Source organism: Perca flavescens, chromosome 9, assembly GCF_004354835.1.
Source record: "Perca flavescens isolate YP-PL-M2 chromosome 9, PFLA_1.0, whole genome shotgun sequence".
Classification (NCBI taxonomy): Eukaryota; Metazoa; Chordata; class Actinopteri; order Perciformes; family Percidae; genus Perca; species Perca flavescens.
Window position 1 is genome coordinate 33,588,221 of NC_041339.1, and position 26,474 is coordinate 33,614,694.

At 41.1% G+C, this 26,474-nt stretch overlaps 2 protein-coding genes across 4 annotated transcripts in view; both read left to right on the forward strand.

Moving 5' to 3' along the window:
• The first annotated feature begins 678 nt into the window (after positions 1-678).
• naprt (nicotinate phosphoribosyltransferase) lies at positions 679-19,376 on the forward strand. 2 transcript variants are annotated; one of them, XM_028587461.1, is made up of 14 exons: positions 702-743; positions 1,482-1,839; positions 5,705-5,832; positions 6,303-6,385; positions 6,997-7,127; positions 8,054-8,169; positions 11,334-11,530; positions 12,999-13,139; positions 16,667-16,751; positions 16,843-16,923; positions 17,021-17,123; positions 17,803-17,960; positions 18,876-18,983; positions 19,122-19,376. In XM_028587461.1, the coding sequence occupies exons 2-14, from the start codon at positions 1,593-1,595 to the stop codon at positions 19,206-19,208; spliced, it is 1,665 nt and encodes a 554-aa protein (XP_028443262.1). In that variant the 5' UTR covers positions 702-743; positions 1,482-1,592; the 3' UTR covers positions 19,209-19,376. The 2 variants fall into 2 exon arrangements, with proteins under 2 accessions (XP_028443261.1, XP_028443262.1); XM_028587460.1 differs by having other exon boundaries at positions 679-1,839.
• A 4,593-nt stretch (positions 19,377-23,969) lies between these two features.
• The window catches only part of LOC114561436 (1-phosphatidylinositol 4,5-bisphosphate phosphodiesterase gamma-1), a 56,629-nt gene continuing 54,124 nt past the window's right edge, over positions 23,970-26,474 (forward strand). For both annotated transcript variants that reach the window (XM_028587458.1, XM_028587459.1), the window contains exon 1: positions 23,970-25,119. In XM_028587458.1, the coding sequence (XP_028443259.1) occupies positions 24,843-25,119 (277 nt within the window). In that variant the 5' untranslated portion in view covers positions 23,970-24,842. The remainder of the gene's footprint in view (positions 25,120-26,474) is intronic.

The following is a 26,474-nucleotide window of genomic DNA, read 5'->3' on the forward strand; positions in this document are numbered from 1 at the left end:
ATACTTTTACTCCACTACATGTATCTGACTGATAGTATAGTATAGTCTTTACTTTGCAGATGAAGATGACACATTATCTCATACAAATTGATATTGCAACTTTAAGATGCTTCTTACATACACTTACATTCAAAACTATAATATTCAACACCATGCAAAGAACCATGTTCTTTTTCTTTTCTTTTTAACTTTTATTCCACAAAAAAGTCATTGGCTTTTTTTTCGCAAACTAAAAAACAACAGAACAAATGATGACAGACCTCACCACAATCAGGTCTAACCATCAATTAACTGCCAAACATCAAAAGATAAAAGAAAAGCGGGAGAGAAAATGCTAATAAATAAATAAGAACTAACAAGCTACCTTCCTCACTCGCAAATATTTCAATAAACTCAACAAAGAGCCATTTATTTGGACTGCCTTTGTTTTTGACAGAAGGGGAGAGCGGGGTTGGTTGTCACACTGCTCATTACAGCTAAACAAGAGGGCACTGTGAAGACAGTTGATTTGATATTAAACAGTTGTCCTTACTTGGAGGTATCTACATAACAGTGACATGACACGGTCATGAACTGTCATAAACAAAACAAGTCATAAGCGTTTATGACATAACGCTCTGTCAGTAAGTGTCATTCGGTTTTTGTCATGACAAGTTATGGTTATGGTTAGGGTTAGGGTTCATGTGTCATGACTGTGTCGTGTTCATGACAGTGTCAAGTAAAGTGTTACCCAAAACATTAAGGTGAGGAGATATTTTGTAATTTGTATGTGTCAGAGTCATTTTTCATGTTGGTGTTGTTTTTGTATTAAAAGCGTGTAGGTTATTAGTCATTTCAAACTTAAAAACGTATTAAAAAGTTGAAGTTAATAGCTTGATTTGAGTCAACTTCAAGCTAGCAAGCTAAAAGCAATGTGGTAGCTAGCTTAAAATGTTTGTCGAGAGGTCGGTTGGGGATGGTTGTCACATATGTGGAGATGAATATTTCAATCTAACTGCTTTATTTTTTCACCACTGTAAATTCCTTTATTTTACTTCTCGTTACAGAGAATACTTGAAACAAAGAATTACCTTGTTCAAATGCATGATTTAAACACAAGGGGCATTGATGAGTACTATTACGGGGTATCCATTTCAAAACTTTTTCAAACTTTCATTCAATGCAGGGATGACTATTGAAAGATGTTGTAATGATGTTCATTTACACAAGAGTAAAACGTGTGACAACCAACCCCGGTCTCCCCTAAAGTATATTTTCTGTTTGTAACTTTATTGTATTACATTTTGACTGCAGGGCTTATTAATTAGTATTGTATTTCTTCTTAACATTTGCTGTGAAAGTTTTGAAAAAAAACGTCAGAAAACGCTAGCAGTCAACTCGGACAGATGAGAATATAAATATAGCACACCATCTAAAGAAATGTTTGTTTAAGTACAAGTGTCATCTGAAACTGGAACTGCAGCTTAGCTAGTATTTCCCAGGACACATCACGCCTTGTCCGTGCCTTAAAGTCTCCCCGCTCTGGGGCTTTGGAGAACTGCAAGTCCCAGAGATCTCGGCATCAGTGAACCCAGACCACGGGCTTGGATAACATGGCAGCGCCGTCCAGCAACACATGCGGGGCTATGGAGCGCTCTATCCGGGAGCGGGTCCCCCCTCTGCTCACGGACCTGTACCAGTTCACCATGGCGTATGCGTACTGGCGGACCGGCCGGCACCAGGAGCCCGCCGTGTTCGAGCTCTTCTTCAGGGACAACCCGTTCGGCGGCGGCTTCTCGCTGTTCGCCGGGCTGCACGACTGCCTGCTGTTTCTGCGCAGCTTTCGCCTCACAGACGAAGGTGAGAAAGTCAACTCGGGACTTTATTAGCCCGTCTACTTTATTACTATTTAAACAGCAGCAGCAGCTGACCAAATCTAGCTGATGACAGTGTTATTTTTCCATCAGATCGGTATGCCATTCCCGCAAACTCCCTTTAAAACGCATAGGCTGCCGTTGTGGTTGCGCAATACTCCACCGCGCGACCCCTATGAGGCTTTCAATGAGACGTCCTGAATGCCGGTGGAGAATTTCGCTGAACTTTGACGTTTAGATCTGAACTTTATCATGTGAATCATTGAATGACACGATACATAATCTCTTGTGTAACGTAAGGATCAGTACAAGATGAAACACTGCATACCAAGAGGGTTGAACGCTTGTCCTTATGTTACTACAAGTGATCTGCTTTATAGGTTAAAGATCATACAGATTCGAAGAATTATATAACAACATAAAAGGTTGTCTTTCACAGTTACTTTTATGGTGAATGAGCGACTGTCAGCTGTGTGACAGAGTAATCATAATAATATCATACTTCATTATTTAAGTACAAGTTCTGCATTCACAACTGTAGGTCTACTTTTGTAAAAGTAGTTAAAGCAAAATCTACTCAAATGCACTCAATGTATAGAATGGACTGCCCCTGTTCACAGTGTTATCTTATACTTTATTATGGGATGGTTGCTGATAAGTTAACATAGACTATACACATACACCGTTGGGTAGTTTAGTCTGTGTAGGCTACATCATATTTTATACCATAGGCCTATGTTTTGTAGCCTAAGTCTTAACCTTGATCAATAAAGTTGTCAGATAAATGTTGTGGAAATACTCAAGTAAAGTACAAGCACCAGAAGAAACAGCTACTTGAGTAATATATATGTAGTGATGCAGCCATGGGTAAAAGAAATATTCAGCAGAAAAATAAAATTATTCTGCGACACTTTTAAGATCTGCTTTCAAAGGTTTAGTTTAAAAGACGTACTCATCGTGTAGAGTGGCACATTTCCCTCTGTTAGATTGTTAAAAGTGTTTTGTTATTGGATCATTATTACAGATGAATTAACCCGTCATCATTTTTATGTTGTAGCTGGTTGAGGTGGAGCTAATACAGCACTGCTGCTCAGTTACATTTACATCAAGGAACTATGTTTCATAAAAGATTTTCATCTGAAGAGTATACAACTGTAGCGGTCAAATACATGTAGGTATTTACCTTTGAAATGGCAAAGGTTAAACTACTTAACAGAATATAAAGTAGTGCAAAATATTTTCACCTGAATTGAAAATGCTTCTCTCATGCATCAGTATTTTTCATCTTTTAATAACTTAGTGTAAAATATATCATTTATATGCTGTGACTACTTAAAGGTGCAATATGAAATACTGACAGCTAGTGTTTAAAATAGTTACTGCAGTACAAAATACTGGAGAGAGTTGTCTCCCCGCCCCCTCATGTTGCCAGGCTGAGACCGCAGCATTCACAACAATGTTGCTAGATGCTTTTCTCACATAGCCAGACATTACTCCACAGCACAGCGGAGTAGCTAACGGTAGATGCTAGTCTTACATAGCCAGACATTACTCCACAGCACAGCGGAGTAGCTAACGGTAGATGCTAGTCTCACATAGCCGGAGATTACTCCACAGCACAGCGGAGTAGCTAACGGTAGATGCTAGTCTCACATAGCCAGACATTACTCCACAGCACAGCGGAGTAGCTAACGGTAGATGCTAGTCTCACATAGCCAGACATTACTCCACAGCACAGCGGAGTAGCTAACGGTAGATGCTAGTCTCACATAGCCGGACATTACTCCACAGCACAGCGGAGTAGCTAACGGTAGATGCTGGCTATATTGACAGTCATAAAAGCCCGTCCTCACGCGGAGCTCTGTAACCAACTGACAGACACACTTTTTTGGCTTAAAATTACAGTATGAACCGCTAAAAACACAACAACCTCACTGTCCTCTCCACACGCCAGTCAGGCACACTTCCTCGGCTTAGAATTACAATACAAAACGCTAAAAATACCACTACCTTGCCAACGGAACACACTTCATTGGCTTAGAATTACGGCAACAATCGCTAAACACACTGCAAACTCACAGTCCTCTCTTTCCGATTTACAGCCCCCCTCTTGTGGTTTAAAATAACTCACCGTTGTCGGCTCCAGCCGCTGAAGAGGCTACACGCTGTAAACAGCCATGGGCTGCTTGCCTGGTCCTCCCGGTAACGTTAGCAGTTAGCAGGGTTAGCAGGGTTAGCATGGCGGCGTTAGCCAGGACCAGTCGGGATCACTTTACTGTCTATGTTTCAATTGTTTTTGCGAGTAACCAACTTGGGTACTCTAGCTATATAATTCAATGTGAGTACACAAATGTTGAAATGACAAAAAATGCCCATCCGTAGTAGCTGTGATAAATTAGCCTGAAGCTAATGCTTACCTGTTCAGGAGAAAATAAGCCAACTCTGCGTCCTTTTGGGCTCTAAGCTGTCTCCATCTTTCAAATACATCTCCAATATTTACCAGGGGGTTGTTACGTCTCTGGTCACGCAACTGTTAGAAACATGCTGTTTTCTTTTTTTTATGTCATGTAGAATCTATCTCCGTTGATCCTGTTGGTTCGTTTGCTGCTTTCATGGCTGTACTACTGTTACAGCTGTAGCGTGCTGGGTTTACGTTTTTACAGGTATATCTGGCAACCCGGCCTGCCTGTCAAACTGGGCCGTGGATAACAACACACAGATCAAAACATAAACATAAATTCCGTCACGGAATGTAAATTTCAAAAAGAAAAAATACTATTAGCATTGTTGTCAGAAAAGATAGTATTTCAGTTTAACATGTTTCCTTAATATCTGATGAGGCATTGGTGTCATTTTTGGATTTATTACAGTACAAATATTACATATTGGACCTTTAAAGGTCACATATTGTGCTTTTTTCGTGTTTTCTGTTTCGGGAGGAGGGATTAAAGAGACAGGCGCTCCTATAGTGCATCTCATACAGAGGGGTGAATACAGGTGCAGCAGTGTTTTTTTTAACATTAAAGCATGTAAACATGTTCTAGTACAAACACAAAATGCAAGTATAATCTTGAAAATGCTATATAATAGTTGCCCTTTAAGATCCAAAAAGTGTATCCTAAAAATGTGTCTTTAAAACTAGATACAAATTAAATTCATGACAGCTTCTGGCAGACAACCACAACGCTGACGCATGTACAAAGGGGATATGACGCCATCGACAGGCGACCAGATGTAACAGACCCTCACCTCGAATAAAATGACAGATTTCTCTGGGTTTGACCATTGTTGGATACATTTGGGATAATGTAAGTACAAAACTCAACGACATATATAACATAGGTGCAGTTGTTTTTAGACAGTACATATTAAATATTTAAGTAGGGTTATAAATGAAGGACTTTTATTTGTAATAGAGTATTGGTACTCTTCTTTAATACTTATTAGTAAAAGTATAGTTAAAAAGTAGCATAAATTAAGTAAAGTACAAGAACCTAAATGGTACTTCTGTAAAGTACACTCTCAAACATGTTTCATCTAAACTTCATTATAGTCATACCACTGAGGTCAGTTGGTGGCTGCCAAATTAGATTTAGCTCTATTACTGTGTGTGTGTGTGTGTGTGTGTGTGTGTGTGTGTGTGTGTGTGTGTGTGTGTGTGTGTGTGTGTGTGTGTGTGTTTGTGTGTGTGTTTAGGTGGTGGGGGGTCAGGACATGTGAGGGAGGCGGGCCACATGGAGGACACATGCACTTGTGTAGTACATGTGTTGTAGGATAAAGGGCGCTCTCTGTGGTTGGTCTTGCTGACGGTGTTCCAGCTGTCGCGTTAACGTTGTGTTTTTTCGATCCAGATGTTGAGTTCTTGCGCTCCGTCCTGCCCCCGGACACCGACCCCGCCTTCTTCCAGTTTCTGCGAGGCCTGGACTGCTCCGGCGTCACGCTCCGCTCCGTCCCAGAGGGCACTGTGGTGTTTGCCAGGGTGAGCTGCAGCGTGAAACTAAAGGTCAAAAGTTGAATACGGGGCGACCTTTAGCTCACCCAGTAGAGTGTGAGTCCTTGGCAGCGGCCGCGGGTTCGAATCCGACCCACGGCCCTTTGCTGCATGTCTTTCCCTCTCTCTCTCCCCTTTCCTGTTTTCAAGCTGTTTTGTCAATAAAGCCCATTAAAGCCCAACAAATTATCTTAAAAAAGGTCAAATACAGGGTTCTCTTCAGGGTCACAGGAAGCAAATTTGCATCTCCTAGAATGGTCCTACTCTGCCTCTGATTGGCTTACCCTGGTAACTCTAACTCTAACCAATCTTACTCCTCATGCCTAAACCTAATAAATCCAATGAAGGCGACAAGTACCAGCCAATCAGGAGCAGAGTAGGGCGGGACAGTCCTTTACCATCCTAGGAAATGCATATTTGCCGGAGGGAATAACTTGTGCTGTCTAAAACATCTGCAGGTGCCTCTGATGGAGGTGTCAGGTCCGCTGGCTGTGGTTCAGCTGCTGGAGACCAGTTTACTGTGTCTGGTCAACTACGCCAGGTAACCACCAAAAGACACACACACACACCCACACACACATACACACACACACAAACTGGGCCCAGAGCCAGATGTTGTAAACATTCAGGGCTCAGCCCAAACCTAGAAGGGCCTTATGGCATGCTACCCCGGGAGATCCCCCATTTACGGCAGCTATATTCACTATTTTTCAAGCCATTTTAGATAATAGAATGCCTCAATATCTGTACATCTTCAAAAAAGATGTTGTCAAGGAAAAGCTATCATCCTGTAGAGCCTACATCCTATGTTGTTCTCCAACTGTCTTCATTGTTCCAACCAGAACAAACCAGAACACAACAAATGTGGACTTATTTTCATTCCTGCCACCTAAAAAGAGGTAAAATTGTCTGATGTTACCATTTTTAAGTTACATAACCCTGGTAAGTTAGGATTTTTCTAATCTTGAAACCATTTTTCTGATACTACGCGGGGCAATATTTGCCTTGTAGTATAACTTTTGCCCTATTGATTTAACACACACACACACACACACACACACACACACACACACACACACACAGAGCTCCACCATGGCTCCAGCATGAGACTTAAAACAGCCTGTTTCTGATCTGTCTCCTCTCTGTTGTTAGTCTGGTGTGCAGTAACGCTGCCCGTTTCCGCCTGGCGGCCGGCCCCAAGAGGAGGCTGCTGGAGATGGGCCTCAGGAGGGCTCAGGGACCAGATGGAGGGCTTACCGCCTCACGATACACATACATTGGAGGTGAATGTTGTGTGGTCTGTTAATGCTGTGACACTCACTATGTCAAAATTCTGTTCAGCTCTTCTCCACATTTGTGTTTTTTATTGGCTTCAAGTAGCTATAATTTGAAAAAAAAAATGTAAATATAAATAGCCTGAGATATATATGATTTTACTCATGTCTGTATGGAGCATCCAGGCCATTTCTCTTTGTCACTTTCCCCTCCCAACAAAACACGCGTAGATGTAGGTGTTCTCACTGAGAGGTAGAGCTGCAAAAGGTTAATCGATTAGTTGTCAACTATACATCAACTGTCAACTGTAATATAATTAATCGATTAATCGGTTTGAGTTATTTTTTATGAAAAAGGTGAAAATTCTGTGATTCCAGCTTCTTAAATGTGACTACTTTCTAGTTTCCCTACTACTGTGACAGTAAACTGAATATATTTGAGTTGTGGACAAAACAAGACATTTGAGGACATCATCTTGGGCTTTGAGGAACACTTATTGACATTTTTCACCATTTTTTGACATATTACAGACCAAACAACTAATTAATTAATCGAAAAATAATCAAGTGGAGGCACATTACGTAGAACCACATAAAGAGGCTTTTTCAGCCCCAGGAGCCGAGGACCTTTGAAAGAATGATGCAACTTTATCTACGTTTCCACTGCAGAATATTGGAGAAATGAGTCTTACACAGCGTGTCTCCAAGTACACAAATTGAGTACACACTGTGAACAAACACAAAGTATGTTCACACACTTGTCGATAAAAGGAATGTCAACAACCAACACGGGGGATTTGAAACAGAGATAATTTGCTTCAAATAATTTTTTCTAAATGTTGAAAAATGAACTTTAGCCAGGTGTGTTGCCTCAGGCCTGAATGGGTTCTGAATTCCCCCCCCCCCCAGACTGACACTAGAAAACTGTCTTCCAGGGTTTGATTTCAGCAGTAACGTTCAGGCTGGTTTCCTGTTTGGGATCCCCGTCGCAGGGACCATGGCACACTCATACGTCACTTCCTTTACCTCCCTGGAGGAGGTGTGGCCACAAGTGAGTATGTGTTCTCTCCTCCAATCATCCTTCAGGGACCATACCAAAGCCCATCTACGGAAAGCCTTTCCACTCCCTGTTCAGCCCCATTGTACCGAATTTGGTTGCAGTTCCACCAGAGTTCCACTGGGGGTGATTGCGGTCCAGTGCAAAATGAATGGGACTCTATGGAGCTAGACGGCTAAATGTGTCTATTTCGCCTGATTGTGGTTGAGAAATCTCAGATTTGATTGTAGTTTTTGCAAGTTCAACATGGATTATAGGTCGAAAGTTGAATGAACGAGTACTTATGTCCTTTCGATTTCTTACAGGTTGAGTCGTTGTTGCCCATAACACGCTAGCATTCTGCTAATGAATGCTGATTGGTCAGTGAAGGTCTGATTACGATCAGAGATCCTGCTTGACGGCATCCGAAGCGGAACCAGAATGTCCGAGTGAATATTTCGGCGTGGTCTTTAAAACATTAGCAAACCTCTTTCTAGCACGTGTGCTGACAGGAAGAGCCTAACCTGTCAGCTGTGTTGTCGATGCCTCGACAGAACAAAAGAAGTGACTCAGAGCTTGCCGTTAAGCAGTATCTCCGGCCGTATATGTGTATGACGTCATTGACATTTTAAAAGGCTTTTTAGAACAAAAAAGCCACTTTAAAAAAATCTAACACCCAGCAGTGTGTATTTTCTTAGCCTCCCCTTTCGAATGCAACATTCAAAGTACCAGACAAAAAATTATATCATGAGAAAAGTGGATTTTGAGGGGTATAGCTCCAGAGTCCCTTTCATTCTGCACTGGCCTGTGAGCGCCCCCTATATGGAACTCTGGTGGAACTGCAACCAGTTCAGAAGCCGCGAGTAACGAGGGAGTGGAACTTCTTCCTATATTAGAAATTCTTTGAACATACCGATGATGCTGCACATTCGTAGTTCATTAATTACAAATGGTGGGTGCTTACATTGTTGCATAATGCCGAAGGTAGGTTACGTTTCATCGGTCTCTGAAAAGGAAAACAGTGGCTTAAGAATTTGTGTCAGTGATCAATTATTATTAATAATTTATGATCGCTGGTGGAATGTAACTAAGTACAAGTATTTTACTTAAGTACAAATTTGAGGTACTTGTACTTTACTCAAGTCTTTTCTTTGCGTGTCACTTTCTACTTCTACTCCGCTACATCTCAGAGAGAAATATTGTACTTTTTACTCCACTACATTCATCGGACAGCTTTAGTTACTAGTTACTTTACACATTAAGATTTTTGCAGTTGGCGACTTACAATGACTTACAAAGATACATAACAGCTACAAGTGTATGCACTATACAGCATTTGCCCTATGATACTTTATCGACAGGAATTGAAACAGCCAGCCACAAATAGTCTATAAACAAAGCATCAGGCTGTCTTTGAGATTTCACATGAACAACGGTTAAAGTTACTCAGGCTACCGAAGAATACCATAATTCCTCTGTTCAATTAGGCCTAAGCGATGCACCCCAGGCTTCCATCCTTTACAAAAAGCCATGTATATATTGGCTCTTCCAGTCTCTCCACTGCCGGCTGTTCCAATTTAACGGGAGAGAGGAGCAAGAGGGGTTAGGATGGTGACCGGCCTCTGACGAGCTGTTACAACCTCCATCTTCAGCCAGAGAGGACATTATTTCTTCAGCTTCTTCTTGCGTTGTCACCCCGGTGGGAGGTGTGCTAACAGGGCTTGCAGAAGGTGAATTGGTCGTGCCATTAACGTCATCGCTACACAATGTCAATGTCTTAAACTGTCTTGTTTTCTTTTTGCCATGGCTATATGATGCTAACAGCAGAATGGATTTCAAGGACTTTGCGTGCCGATTAATGACCTCCAACGTCTATTTTTTTTCTACCAATCTTTGAGTTAACATGGACTAAATGACAAAATGAGTTGAATTTGCACTGCAGCGCCGCCACGCCTTGATGCTCGTAACAAGAATAGCATGTATAGTTATCTTTATTGAAGTGAATTGGGTTTAAATCGCCGTCATGCATGAATGAATGATAATTTTGCAATTTTACACATAATAATCCCCGATGATCACATCACACAAAACTGAAATTGCATTTTTACATCTTCAATTGAGCGACATTGTCCAGAAACAGAGTTCATCCGTGATCTCCTTCCATGCCTCGGTTTTGTTGGTGGCTTTAAAACCACTGGAAACACTACTAAATATTATGCCTCGTTTGGCATTTACCTGTTGCAGTAGAATTTCTATTCCAGAATTACTGAAGCTCTTTTTTTCGTTTGGTGATCGGTGTACCACCACTGTCTGTGCGTCTTTTGGACATTTTCCAACTTTTCTTGCATACGGCCCTGAAGTGTCATGTCCTTGGGAACATGGAAATTTGCAGGGTGTTGTCTTATGCTAATTAGGAACAACTGGCACGCGCTTTGAAGTACGAAGATGTTGGATTCATCAATCCTAAGAACACAGGTGCGAACAATTCTGTTGTTAAAAGCTACATTGTGTAAGAATTTCTCCCATCTAGCGGTGAAATTGTATATTACATCCAACTGAATATTACTTTCTAGCCCGTCCCATTTCGAGCGCGTTTCAACTCCTACGGTGGCTAAACCCGAAATTAGATCTTAGTATCTCCATCGTTTACACGCAGCTGTTCTTGCCACTCCAGTATTAACTTTGGTCTTGTTGCTTTGCCTGTCGCGTTGTCGTTTTAATTCTCTTTTTCCCTCCCGGCTGGCATTTGTCACAGCGAAGTCAGTGGAAGTAATTACACATGAATGAGCACATATTTGTGAAAGAACAAAGGGGTTTTTGCTAAGAATCAACTCAAAACATTACACAATGTAGGTTTAAGAATATGTCATAAATCCGACATAGACTTTTCTTAGGAAGAATTAAGAACAAAGGAAGATATTGATTGAAGATATTGGTGAATGAGGCCCATTGTCCTGACAATACTTTTACTGAAGTAACATTTTCAATGCAGGACAATACAATTAACAGAATATTTTTACAGTGTGGTATTGAACTTTTACTTAAGTGAAGGATCTACATACTTCTTTCACCGCTGTATATGATCATGAGGATCAGGAAGCAGGTTGTCAACAGTCTGATAGTGACAAGGACCGCAATGTGTTGTTAATAATACGTCCCCGTTTTATGTTTCCACTCAGACTCTTGTGGCGGTGAACGGGGAGAAGGATCCAGTTAACATCATCTCGTTGACGAAGGGCTGGCTGAGTCGTGTGTGTGAGCTTCTGGGAGCCGAGCCTGGGAAGATCAGCGAGGGCGAGTTGGCTTCCTTTTTGTCGTACGCCATCGCCTACCCTCAGAACTTCCTCCCAGTGATCGACAGCTACAGTGTTGCCTGGTAACTTGCTGCGGGTTCAGTTCTGACCTGCAGCCCTTTGCTGCATGTCATTCCTCTCCCTCTCCCACTTTCCTGTCTTAATCTGTCCTATAAATAAAGGCAAAAAAGCTTTCTGTGGAAAGGAAAGGGCTGTCTTACAGCAATGTAAAGCAATAAAAACTATTTTAAATATAGCATATTGACAAGTACAATGTGCTATTGTTACCAGCAGGTGTCACTAGTGTACACTGAGTTAAATCAGGTTTGTAGTTATTCATCTGTAATATTATTTGCTGGTAGCCTGACAAGCCAGACCCACATCAAGATGTTGGGTCTGGCCGAGGGGCACGTAATAGAGTAGCGCAACAACCAGGCAGAGCAACGAAGAAGGTAGCAGAGCTCGTTGATAGATTACATTTTTGCCGTATCCGGTCGGCAAAACTCCGAACACATCTTCCTTTTTTAAGAATGATTTCTGTGCCGTTCTTTGTTCTTTTCTCAAAGAAAAGCTTATCTCCAAGTCTTCCAGAAGACCCCTGTTCCCAGCAGCAGCAGCCATAAGCCCGCCCACCAACTCTATACACGATGTGATTGGCCTGACCAGATTTTGTTTTTTCCAGCTCGCAAGTCAACAGAGAGTGCCTAGACCCCCCTGGCTGCAAAATAGATTTGCTGCCACTACGGTGCATCTAGATTTCTAGGCTAATTTGCTGGAAATCCTCATTTCAACATCACAACTGACTGTCCTCCAGTCAAGGCTGCAACAAACAACTGTGTGTGTGTGTGTGCGATCACAGAAGGCTTGTATCACGTGGATGCAACAACAGTGGTGTTGTCATTACTTAGAATTCATCATAGGAGCGACAGAAACTACGCACTGTAGCTTTAAATCATCTGTTGATCATATTTCTTTTAATCAAAAATCCTTATTTCCCAGAACCCAAAGTGACCCACAAATTTTTAGGGCTGGGTACTAAATTCAATACTTTTTAGGCACTCGACCGAATCGTCACATTAGTAGCGAGCATCGAAAAATGCCTCGTCATTCAATACCAAATTTCAATACCTAAGGAGTAACTCCCATCAGCGTCAATGAGCCAATAAGCATGCACCATGCTTCTGCTAAGATCTAATCATGTTTGTGATTGGCTGTCTAATGTTTCATGTCGTAGAGACACGCAGGAAGAAGTGTATGTTACACAGAGAGACAGGGCTCACGTAGTACGAGCTGGGAAACAAATTCCAAGATTTGTGGCGTAATGTTGTAATTTCTTTTTTGTTAAAAAGAATTCTATAAAATTAGTATTGAAAAAAAAAAAATCTTTCAGAAACCGGTATCGAAGTCGCGACATAGGTAACGTACCTGTATCGGTAATTTTGAACGATACCCAGCTCTACTCATTTTAACAGTTCATGTTATAGTTTATGTTCATGCTCACCTGTTTGTGTGTGTGTGTGTGTGTGTGTGTGTGTGTGTGTGTGATTTCAGTAGTGGTCTGCTGAACTTCTGCGCTGTGGCCTTGGCGCTGTGTGAACTGGGCTACAGGCCTGTCGGAGTGCGTCTGGACAGCGGGGACCTCTGCTGGCAGTCGGTTGACGTCCATCGTGTCTTCAGACTCTGCAGCGAGCAGTGAGTGAGGTGCCATGCTGCGCGTGTGCATCTTTAAACAAGGTTTCTGCAGGATTCCCCATGTCAAATTGAAGACTTTTTAAGACCTTTTTAAGGCAAGGCAAGGCAGCTTTTTTTTTGTATAGCACATTTCAGCAACAGGGCAATTCAGTGTGCTTTACATTAAACATTATAGAGCAGTTAAAAACTATTAAAAAATTAAAACATTAAAGAGCAGTTAAAATGATTAAAAAAATTAAAAACAGATAAAAGATGAGAATAAAATGTACAGTGCAGTATAAGAACAAGTTAACCTCCCAGAGGACTTATGTTTTCTGTTGCAACTCAGGTTCCAAACCTGGCCTCCCAGAGGACTTAACCAGTTCCAAACTGGGCCTTACAAAGGACTTAACAAGTTAACCGAGTCCAACTCGGGCCTCCCAGAGGACTTATACTTTAACTCTTTTTCTGTTGCAACACAGGTTCCAAACCTGGCCTCCCAGAGGACTTATAAATTAACAATTATTTAAAAAAAGGCAACATCAAAAAGAAAGATCTTCAGCCTTGATTTGAAAGAACTGAGAGTTGCGTAGGAACCTGCAATTTCTGGGAGTTTGTTCCAGATATGTGGAGCATAAAAACTGAACGTAAGACCAATTTGAAGGAAATTTAAGACCTATGTCATGACCTAAATAAATCCCGTTTTATGTCTGTGGTACAATCCGAAAGAGACTTGGGCCACTAAGACAAAAACTGATTGGTTGCAATAAAGTTTGCATGTTAATCTCATTTCTAGTGGTAATGCAGTGAATTATATTTGTACTACAACACCACAGAATCAGAAGAGAGAACATTCTAAAGCATTTCAATGAGCATTAGAGGTAGCGTTACATGGATGTAGGAACATTTAGACCTGTTTAAAATGATTTAAGACCTAGAACAGAGATCAACAGGGTCCTCAGAGTTACTGTAGGGGGGCCATCAAATGATTGTTAATTTTTTGAAAGTTTTTCAAAAATGAAGATGAATCCAACATATTATTAGAAAATATAAATCAGCCTGTTTGTGAAAAAAAACGATGATATGCTAACTGGGCTATAGGTAAGGTAGTCACTAAGGTAAACCATCCACAGATGGTTAATCCTGAGGCTCCACTGCGCCACATGTATGTTTAACATTAAAACAAGATTTATAAAATCATACCAACAATTATTATTTAAATTGCTTAGTATTCTTTGCATGTTATTGTAGGCCCAGTTTAATATGCAACTTAATTCTATACAATATATGTAGTAGGGGGTCCCTGCTCTGTCTCTCTTTCAGTTAAGGGGTCCTTGGCCATAAACACTTTGAAAACCCCCGACCTATAGCCAATACTTCAGCGAACAGCAACTTTTTAAGGCCTAAAATTTGGATTTTGAAATGTTAGACTTTTTAAAGTCCTATGGCATGAACATTTCACTTTATGAGTTTTTTTAACATTGATATGAGTTCCCCCAGCCTGCCTATGGTCCCCCAGTGGCTAGAAATGGTGATAGGTGTAAACCGAGCCCTGGGTATCCTGCTCTGCCTTTGAGAAAATGAAAGCTCAGATGGGCCAATCAGGAATCTTCTCCTTATGAGGTCATAAGGAGCAAGGTTACCTCCCCTTTCTCTGCTTTGCCCAACCAGAGAATTTGGCCCCCCCATGAGAGAGAGACATCAGGGCTTTCAAACGAGCAAAGTGGCAGTTGGTCAAGGCCACACCCCCACCCTCCACCTTGCCCCCCCGCACTCTCTCCTCCTCAATAGCTACGACTAAATAGGCTATAGGCACATCCTAAGGATAGCTCATTGTGGGACTGGCTCTAGTGGCTGTAATTCTACACCAAGGCTGAATTTTGGGAAAGAGACTTCAGATACAGTATTAGGGGACCACTAAGGTCTATATAAAAGAGACTTCAGATACAGTATTAGGGGACCACTAAGGTCTATATAAAAGAGACTTCAGATACAGTATTAGGGGACCACTAAGGTCTATATAAAAGAGACTTCAGATACAGTATTAGGGGACCACTAAGGCCTATATAAAAGAGACTTCAGATACAGTATTAGGGGACCACTAAGGCCTATATAAAAGAGACTTCAGATACAGTATTAGGGGACCACTAAGGTCTATATAAAAGAGACTTCAGATACAGTATTAGGGGACCACTAAGGTCTATATAAAAGAGACTTCAGATACAGTATTAGGGGACCACTAAGGTCTATATAAAAGAGACTTCAGATACAGTATTAGGGGACCACTAAGGCCTATATAAAAGAGACTTCAGATACAGTATTAGGGCAGTGGTTTTCAACCTTTTTTGAGCCACGGCACAGTTTTTACATTAAAAAAATCCCGCGGCACACCACCAACCAAAAATGTATTGTACACATTGTAGCCTAATAATCAGAATCTGCATTTTTCCTTTTTTAAAATGTATCCATCGCTTTATGCAGGCTTACATCGATGATTCGGCAATACTGCTTACATCCTGGCACTGCGGGATGCGCGCGAAAGGTGGCAGCAGGGCTCCAGACTCACTTTTTTCATTAGGAGCATAGTGGCCCCCAACTGAAAATGTTATGGGCACAACCAAAAGGTGCTGTAGAAATAAAGTTGCCTTGCCTTACAACCTCAGCCTATCAGTCAGTCACCAGGGCACAGAAACCACTGCTGTGCCTGCTCGGCTCCGAGGAAGTGTAACATCAACAGCACCGCGACCGCTTTCGGCTCGCCATTAATATCATATCACAGCAAACGCTGTCTGCTTGAACCACTGCTGTAACCACACTAGAAACCACTTCATCGGCATTTCCGTGACTCACTGTGACTTCCACAAAACTGCAGAGCCGACGTAGTTCGCATCGTCTGCAGCTCTGCGTGTGTGCCAGAGTGTGTGTCAGAGCTCTGCTCTCTGTCTCTGTGTTTCAGAGAGGACAGATTAGCTTGCGCTTGCGCGCTCTCAGGTACCGAAATGTCAACGTTTAACGTGTAAAAAAGGGGGCAAATTTACTGGTCGCACATGTGCGACTGGATGTAAAATTCAGTCGCACACTCTCAAATTTTGGTCGAAAAATTACTGCCCTGCTGGCAGTAATTCTATTGTCTTAAATCAACAAGGTCATTATTGCGCTATACTGCCACCTACTGACACAGAATAGTATTTAATTTCTCTGCCAGTCATCATATTGATGCACAGATGCGCAACAATGGAAAATTATTTGCAGTAACTCAATAAAAAAATTTGTTGGACCAATTAAGTAAAATCGGATAATTTCCCACGGCACACAGGACGATCTCTCACGGCACACTAGTGTGCCGCGGCACAGTGGTTGAAAATCACTGTATTAGGGGACCGATAAGGTTTTTATAAAGGCATCCAAAGAGCACCATGTCATGGGACCTTTAGGACCCTGTGGAAACCCTGTTAAAAACTGCCAGTGAGACTATATCTCTCCCTTCCAAAGGTGAGTGGTACATGTCTGATTGTCTGTTATTCCTTTCGTTCGCTTCATCTCTACAGTTTCTCCATCTCGGCCTTTGACTCGCTGATCATCGTTGGGACCAATAACATCACAGAGCAAAGCATGGCGGAGCTCAACAAGAAGGTAGATTGACTGGACGTAGGGATGGTCTGAGATGAACAAAGAAGTGTTTTTCTTTCCCTTTCCCCTGATGTTCTGCGTGTCATCGTTTCAGGAGAATGCGATCGATGTGGTTGGCGTTGGAACACATCTGGTCACCTGCACACAACAACCCTCGCTGGGCTGTGTGTACAAGGTAATGGGTCAAACAAACACTTAAACTGTCTCTCCAAATGCCCCCAAAACTCACTTCTCCTATCATGTTAACGTTGGTGTTTGTATATGTGCGTTAGCTGGTGGAGGTGAGGGGGAAGCCCAAGATGAAGATCAGTGAGGACCCAGAGAAGAGCACTGTCCCCGGGAGGAAAGCTGTCTACAGGCTAGTGGACGCTGAGGGTGAGAATCTATCTGCTTCACCCCGATTCCAACATACTTATTTCTCTCTATGTTTTCACCATCTTATTTTAGTTTTGGCTGCTTTTTAAGATCAGGGTTCAATACTTGACCAATACAGAAAAGAATTAACCGAAACATAGGAATGGAATTGTAATGTAAAGGTATTGTTGTATGTTGTTTTATAGTTGTTAGTTATTGTAAGACCTGAAAGATTGTATGCTGTATTTGCATATCTATTTGTTTTGTAATACTATGATATTGTGAAGTAACAAGCAGCTCCTTCTCAAACTTATCCTTTTTTATTATTATTTTTTGTCTTTGGTAAATTCTGATTGTTTGTGTTTTAATTTTGTGGTTTTAATTTAGAATTTTGTTTTCTTTTGCAACATTGTTGCTTGTTCGAGATAAATAATAAAATACAAACTTTAAAAAAGGGTTTTCCGCGGGGTCTTAAACCTTTGACAATGTGGAACGGAGCCCAACAAATTTAGATGCCCTAAAAAAGTCGTAATTCTGTAAAAATAACTTTTGGATTTAGGTAACCCTCATTACAGTGTTTCCATTATTTTCTTTACAAGTGGCTGTAAGAATAAAAAGGTTTTACATACATATACATATACAAAGTTTCCTGGTGTATAATGAGGATTTTCACAGCCTCCAACTCTCTTCTCCCTTGCAGGCCATCCTTTTCTGGACCTGGTGTGTCTCGCTGCGGAGCCTCCTCCAGAGGTGGGAGGTTCTCTAAACTGTTACCCTCTGAGGTGTGATGACTCCTGTATCTCAATCATTCCAGCTCAGGTCGCCTGTCTGCGCCAGGACGTGTTCACCAAAGGACAGGTGAGGACGGCCCGTGGCTGCTCAGAGGTTGAAATTAGTAGACCAGTTGCTGTTTCGTGATGCTTGTTGTTGCGTTTGTCTCGCCATTTACTTTTTCTTTTTTCAAACCGGGACACAAACTCCAGTATCCTGGGTGAAAGTCGTGTTATATTTTTGTTATACTTCATCACCTTACGTCCTGCTTTTCTCCCCGAGGGCCCCGCCACTAAAAACGTTAACCCTCCTGTTGTCCTCGGGTCAAATTTGACCAATTTTCAGAAAGTTTTTATATCAGAAATTTTGGGTTTCTTTCAACCTAATTGTCAAAAAAAATAACATGGATGGTTTCATACAACGTTCTTCACAAGTAAAATAAATTATCACTTCACTACTTTCATTGCATGTGGGTGTTTATTCAAATTTATAGCATTTAAAAAAACATTTGTTAAAAGAACATTGAAAAAAGTGACAAAAATGTTGTAAAATGTTTCAAAAATGTTGGAAAACAACAACAAAACCGCCAAAAAAAGGGCATAAAAAAAATTGACTAAAACATTGTAAAAAAGTGACAAGAACGTCGGCAAAAGCTTCAAAAATGTTGGGAAAAGTGACAAACATTGTGAAAAGAGACAACAGCTTGAAAAAAAAATTGCGACCCAGAAAAACACAAAGTTGCATGGTCGACGGGAAGACGTTACAGGGGTTAATACGACTCGTAATCGCTGCTTGAGCAAACAACGTATTTTTCCGTTTTATCAGGGAGGACAGTCTCCAATAACAGCATGAACATCTATCAGACTGCCTTCAAAACTGTAACAAGAAAAAGCAGATGTGTTGTTTTGGGAGGCATTGAGCAGTACAAAACAGACTTCTAAAAGACTGGACTCTACTTTGTAGGAGTTTAATCTTTATGAACGCGTCTCCCCCTCTTTCTAGGTCACACACCCTCTGTGCAGCGCTGCAGAAACTAGAGCAAAGGTCCAGGGCTCCCTCCAGACTCTGCACCCTCGACACAAGAGGCTGCAGGAGCCAGACTCTTACACAGTGAGCTTCACACTCAAACAAACCTCTACTGGCTACGTACAAAAGAAATACAAAAAAACAAACATTTTTGTTCACAGACTTAGAAGCCGAATCTTACAAACTACACTCTATCTTATCTTTGGCCTTCTCTCTGACCAGGTGGCGCTGTCAGAGAAACTCCATAACCTTGTCACGGAGATTCGAAAAGGAAGCTCCAACAGCAGGAACTTTCTCTTGGCCAACTAAAGATAATCCGAGACAACTGTTCTGTTGTCATCTCCTGTTTTCTTCTTTTTTTTTTGGTCTTTTTATTGACACTCTTTTCCAAAGTGCCTCACGGTAAAAGAAGTGCATACTATTCTAAAAGTGTACACACCATGCTCTCCAAATACAGGAATACACAAGTGTGCTGTGGCCGGTGTCATTCTATAAAACAGGGTTCAAACAAGGAGTTTTGTACGTAAAGATGGACGAAAATGAAAATACAGCATTCGTCAATCTTAGTGGATGTATTTTCTGCTGGTTTTGACGGTTCCAACGAGAAGCTTTCAAACAAACAATTGAAATTGATGGATAACATAACACGTCACACTTATGTTTATATTTATGAGATATTTAATAGCCCTTTGTTTCCTCTCTTATTTTCTGTGATCAAAATATAAATAAAAGAGGCCTCAATGCTAAAAATTTAGAAAAATTAAATAAAATGCAACCTGTTAAGTCTCCTAAATTGAACAACAGGTGTGTTACTATAACAACTAATAAGAGACCATTATTAAAACTTAGTCTGTAATGTTTTCTGATTGCTGTAAAATGTTTGTTTCCATCAGTAATGAAAGTAAAACTTCATTGTTGACCAGGGAAAGTCAAGTCAAGATCACCTTCAGCTTTTTTAGGAGATTTCAACCAAATTAGATTAGATTCGGTTTGCGTCCAAACAAAATGAGCAGAAAAGTGCAATTTGATATACATAAGTATATAAGTATAAGTATAGACAGGTGGTGCATAGGCAGGACAAGAAATCTAGTGCAGCGTAGACAGTAGTATACAGTTGGTTTACAGAAGGTGCTTTAGAGTAATATAAATTAAATATAAATATGTGCAGTGTATTAGCAGTTACCTTTATAAGAGCAGAATAAATATGTAATATGAACAACGTATGAACAACATGTACAGATATGTGCAATGTAGCAGTAGTAACACTATAATAGTAAGAATAGTATAGATATTTACAGTGTATTAACAGAATATATTATAAGAAAAACCCAATAAATATGGATATTCAGTATAAACCGTATGGACAGATACAATACAGGCCAAAAGTTTGGACACACCTCATTCAATGTGTTTCTTTATTTTCATGACTATTTACATTGTAGATTCTCACTGAAGGCATCAAAACTATGAATGAACACATATGGAATTATGTACTTAACAAAAAAATGTGAAATAACTGAAAACATGTCTTATATTTTAGATTCTTCAAAGTAGCCACCCTTTGCTTTTTTTGATAACTCTGCAAACCCTTGGTGTTCTCTCAATGAGCTTCATGAGGTAGTCACCTGAAATGGTTTTCACTTCACAGGTGTGCTTTGTCAGGGTTAATTAGTGGAATTTTTTCCTTTATTAATAAAGAAGCAAAGGGTGGCTACTTTGAAGAATCTATAATATAAGACATGTTTTCAGTTATTTCACACTTTTTTGTTAAGTACATAATTCCATATGTGTTCATTCATAGTTTTGATGCCTTCAGTGAGAATCTACGATGTAAATAGTCATGAAAATAAAAAGGAAACACATTGAATGAGAAAGTGTGTCCAAACTTTTGGCCTGTACTGTATGTACAGTATAGTACGGCTATGTGCAGTGTGGTAACAGTACCACTGTAGTGCAGAGACAGTAACTTAGAGGCACAAAATCTCACAGGTGGACACAACCACGACTCGGATAGGACGCTCATGTTGCTCTGATTTAGTTGGATGTGTATTTGTTTGCTACCACAACTTCATAATACAGTATATACATTTTCCAGATTGTTTTTTTGCCCCCTAGTGACCAAAAAATTAATTAATTGCAGCTTAATTTTCTGCCAGTACTTTGTATTTTTTAATCACCAGGACAGCATGAAAGGGGAGAGAGAGAGGGGGAAGACATGCAGGAGACTGCCGCAGGTCAAACCCCAACCCTGGACCTCTGCGTCGAGCAATAAACATCCCCATATGGGTGCGCACTCCGCCAACTGAACTACCCGGGCGCCCCAGTGGGTTTTCTTTTTGTATTTTGACCAATTTTTAAACCACCTGAAATAATACTACAATTGCAGTTGGTCAGACTTGCCAATATGTGTATTTTTTTCCTTGTAGTTTTCCGTTGGTGTTTGTATTAAACCCACTAAGTCTACAAATTGAAACTTTTCAACTTTGGTGCCTTACAGTGGTAGTGTAAAATTGAAATGTATTTTGGTCTGTAATTGTTTGCACAAACAATTTGGGATAAAATTGAAAAAAAAAATATTCTGACTCAGATTGTTATGAAACTGCTAAAAAAAAACAACGGTGCTAATTTTCACTAGGATTGTCCTACTTTTCTTCAAACTGAACGTGTGCCATCAGAATAAAAGTTGCCACTATCACTTCTAACTTCTACAGATGGTGGTTTTGAATTTGCTCTGTGCTAACTAACTTATATTGCTGACATGTCAAAATAATTCAGTTCCAGGTGCTTTCCTCTGAGAAACTTCTTTGCAGTTCATTTGCAGGCTGTATTTTGAGTTTTAAAGGCAACCGCACAAGACACAACATCCTGATAGTGTGCAAGTTGTCCCGTTTCTGTTGGACTTTTAATTTGAGATCCGGCTCGGGAGGGTTCAAATGACTGTCTGAAGAGTTACACACTCCTCTTCATCCTCCCTCTGTCATGAAAACTCTTTTCCACATTACTCTGCACCCTCCCTTCCTTTCTGCTCTGGGACACGTTTCCTTGAATTCTGATTGGCTGCCTGCTGACCAGTGGTAGTAGACGTGCAGACATATGGAGCTGGTTAGACATGGAGAGGCTGTGATGTCATTTATGTCTGCCTCATCTCTCTCAGGTGGACGACGCTGTGCTGATGGTTTTTTTCTTGACGCTTTTGACGCCTTTTTTTCACAGTTTGTTTTCGCTTTTTCTAACGTTTTAAATTGTTACATTTTTCTTCTACACATTTTCAAGGCTTATTTCTATGTCCCATATTTTCTGATATAAAACAAAAATTGAAAATGGGTCAATTTGAACCAAAGTCAATACAAGGGTTAAAGCAAGATGTATCATCAGCAAAATATACTTATCAAAAAGTAAAAATACTCACGGGGCCCCTTTTACAATGTTCTATAAATATACTATATACTATATATGTGTGTATATATATATATATATATATATATATATATATATATATATATATATATATATATATATATATATATATATATATATACATATACATATACACTACCGGTCAAAAGTTTGGGGTCACTTAGAAATTTCCATTCCACTCCATTCCAGACACAATACTTGCTGAGATCAGTTGCATTGCTTTTTTTAACCAGGGCAGCAGTTTTCAGATTACTTGTTTTAGATTATGTGCTTGGATAATTGCAAAAAGGTTTTCCAATGTTTTCTCAGTTAGCCTTTTAAAATGATATCAGATTAGTAAACAGAATGGGCCTTTGGAACATTGGATGAATGGTTGCTGATAATGGGCACTGTAGCTAGATATTGCATTCAAGATCAGCCACTTCTTTCTACAACATTGGAGAACCATTTTGCCATTATGTAAGCACATAATGTAATCTGAAAACTGCTGCCCTTTTTATTTATTTATTTTATTTAGATGATAATGTGATGATGTTCATGCAGATATTTCCTCCTCCAGGAAGTTCATAAGTATAAAATATTCCTCCTGAAGCTGGGAGGGATTCTTGCTCAAAAGACACTTCCCAAACTTTGCAACTTTGCAGCCAACTTCATGGACCATCTAAAACAATCTTTAACATCAGTTGTATAATGCTGCAAACGTTATGCAATACAAACTGATGACAAGAATCTATTATATTTGGAAGAGATTACATGTTGTGAGCTTTGTCATTTGAACCCCACACCTCTTGACCCACCTGACCTCCCCCCCTCCTTTCCTCCTCTGCCTCCCGTCTACACAGACTCCCCCTCCCCTCCCCTCATCCTCCCCCAGATATACCACACTGCAGTACACACAGAGAGAGAGAGAGAGAGAGAGAGAGAGAGAGAGAGAGAGAGAGAGAAAGAAAGAAAACTCATGGGGAAATATCCTCTTCATTGTAAGTGGAGATGTTCTAGAGCTAGACCTACGGAAGAGGATGAGGACCACATGTGAAATTATGTATTTGAGTTCTGTCAGAAAGTTAGAATTCTCAGTTCAAAGTCAGAATTCTATGAAAAAGGTCAGACTTCTGAGATTTCAGATAGGCCATATTAAAGTCGGAATTCTGAGAATAAAGGCAGAAACCTGACTTTTTTTTCTCAGAATTACGACTTTAAACTCAGAACTCAAATCATTTGTTTTACATGTGGCCCTCCTCCGCACCTTCCCTTGTTTCCCTTTTCCTCACTTAAAAAAAGGAAAATCTATTAAAATTGCAAGAAAAATGTGTAGAGATAGCCTATGTCTAGGAAATTGCTTTTTAGATTAATCACCCCTATTACGGCGCTCCTAAATGTTGATTTTTATTTTCTCTAGCCTTGTTGGTTTTATATAAGAAATTGCTTTTGACTGATTTTAAGTAATAACTCACTTTTTGATTTGCTTGGGTGATCCTTTTCTTTCGTGTACACTAACAACGTTTGTATACCGAACCTAGTAGGCCTACGTACGAGAGTTTTGTATGTTTTTCATGTCAATAAAAAAAAAAGAGAGAGAGAGAAAAAATCGGATCGAGCTTTTCCGGTCTACTAGCCCTAATTTCCTCTCAAGACCTCTGGCTTTGGAGCAGGGCGCACGCGCAGACAGAGAGCTCGTGCCGACGAGCAGCGACGAGGAGCTGGGGCCGTTAATTAACGCGTACGTAGGCTAATACCCCCACACCAAGACCCCGCACGCCTCCGTACGGCTACTCCCGCGTACGGTAATGCGTCCTGTCCTCGGTGTAATGTGCCCGGTAAGGAGGAGTGTGTGAGGGGAGAGCAGAATGGGAGGGCGGCCGCTCCGTGCTCTCCCTTCCCATCCGTCTCTCCGTCTCCGGGACGCCGCCGCAGAGCGCCCGCCGATGCCTGTCCTCCTCTCCGCCGCCCAGTTACACTCACCTCCGGGTAATTGTCCGACTTAGTCATTACATAACTCGGCGTTAACCGTGTCGCTCGCTTTGTCGACTTAATTTCTCCCCTCTCCCCAAAAAAAAAAAAACAACCCAAAAAAGGCCAGGAGAGGGAGAGCCACATCTTGTTTGGACTGGGCTGCCTTTGCTGTCGTGGACTCAAGGACCATAAGGGTGGAAACCTGAGATCGGCGGTGATGAGAGAGGATTTCACTGGTGTTCTTCCAGAAGCATCTGGAAAGGATAACACGGGGATACACTCCCCCCTCCAAAGGACCAGAGGATCGTTCACATCTCAGACATTTTAGTGTTTTTAGCTTTGAGTGATGTCTTCTAGCTTGTGTTTTTAAGTGAAATTGGTTTAAAATCACTGGCACTTATACTCTCTGACTGCTGTGAGTGGCACAATTTGGGCTCATAACAAGATTTCCTCTTTGCACCAGTGGTTTTGGACATGTTGGATAGCTGGTGCGTTCAATAAGTGATTAAAGGACCAGTACCACCAGTACAGATCAGTTATCCTGCACGGTTTCCTCGTAGCTATGCAGTGAGGATGTGTGCAGCCAGGTTCAGTGGCTGCCTCAATGGCTGTGCCGAGGAGGCCGCTGGTGGTGGTGCCACAGCGGGGGCTGCCGGTCCGGTCACTGCCTCCAGGATGCTGGACTGGACAGAGGCCGGTCCTCGCATCCTCCACAGCCTGGAGATGGGGACGGTGATGACCGTCTTCTACCAGAAGAAGTCCCAGCGGCCCGAGAGGAGAACTTTCCAGATAAAGCAGGACACGCGGCAGATAGTGTGGAGCCGAAGCCCTGACAAACTAGAAGGAGAGAGTGAGTATTGATATGAAATCATAAATGGAACCCTGAGAGGGCCATCTGGGCTCATAATCCATTCATGCATAGGGGTGGGAATCACAGGGTACCTTACAATACATGGCTCACGATACCGAAAATGTCATGATAAAGCAATTCTGCAATAATCAATATATTGCTAGACAATCCTATAATGATACATCACGATATCGGTCTGACTATGAATACAAAATGCCCGTGAAAAGGTTAAGTGCAGGATTTCAGAAAATCACAAAAACCATAAAGCAACTATGGGTCCAGACTTTGGACTTAAACAAGGCTGGGGCATCTGTTATTTTCCTCAAACTGCTGTCCGCCGTCCCGTTGAAAACCTCTTCCTCTTCGGCTACGCATTCATGTGTTGAGCGCCACGACGCAGCGACGCTGGGAGCAGGGAAATCAATTTAGAGCGCTTTATTTTATTAACTAAAATATCGATATTTGGCGCCAGCGTGGCGTATCGATATTTTGTCCCACCGCTATTCATGCATGACATCCCTGATGTGTCTCGGTCACATGCACCGTATGCACTTCTTCTCCTCCTTCACATCATTTACATTGTGTGCCAGTCACAGACTCTGCATCAGAAGATGCTGAAATGTCAGCTGAGGCTAAAGTATCGGCTGAGAACGTGCTGACAAATAGAGAAACAGAACACCACCGCTCCCTGTTCAGATGCACCAATCAGGGCCTGAGGGGGTGTCTAACTGCGTGTCAATCACTGGTCATACACACGCATTCATTCTCCCTTGTGGGGGGAGGAGCTTAGGAGACCGTTTTGGGCTTTAGCAGAAAGGGGGGAGGGACTGAGAAGTTGTCAATATTCAGATTTTTTGGCTAAGTCCTGGATCTTTGCAATCCTTCAGCACCTTTTTAAAGCGGTGGTTCCCAACCAGGGCCTAAAGATAACTTTTTTGGCAATCCACTAGCAACACAGGCTTTAATATAGGTGAAATACAGAAAATGTACGAGCATCGTTCTTGAATTGCTTCTAATTTTAAGTTTTTTTTTTTTGGTTCCGATTACAGAAGGATTTAACTTTGGGTTTCTCTGAGCGACACACAGACGGTCACTGCATTACTTATTTTTTTTTTTTTTTTTTTCGGTGCTGCTGCCGTTAATCAGCCACTCAGGAACCTTCCCGTTGTCACCAACTGTCCACTTGGTATTAAAACGTTGTCTTTTACTTTTCTTTAAATCATCATCATTTTTTGTCGCTTGCTTGTTTTAGCCGGCCTTCTCACCATAGTAATGTGCCGGTACATTTTTCAAGATCAAATCCAATGGAAATGGCAGAATGACTTACTTACATTTTTCTCAATTACTTAATTTTT

Coding starts and splice junctions, on each gene's coding strand:
- naprt (XM_028587460.1), top strand. CDS start 1,593: ATGGCAGCGCCGTCCAGCAACACATGCGGGGCTATGGAGCGCTCTATC. Junction 13,140..16,666: donor TTCAGACTCTGCAGCGAGCA/GTGAGTGAGGTG, acceptor TCATCTCTACAG/TTTCTCCATCTCGGCCTTTG. Junction 17,961..18,875: donor ACGTGTTCACCAAAGGACAG/GTGAGGACGGCC, acceptor CCCTCTTTCTAG/GTCACACACCCTCTGTGCAG.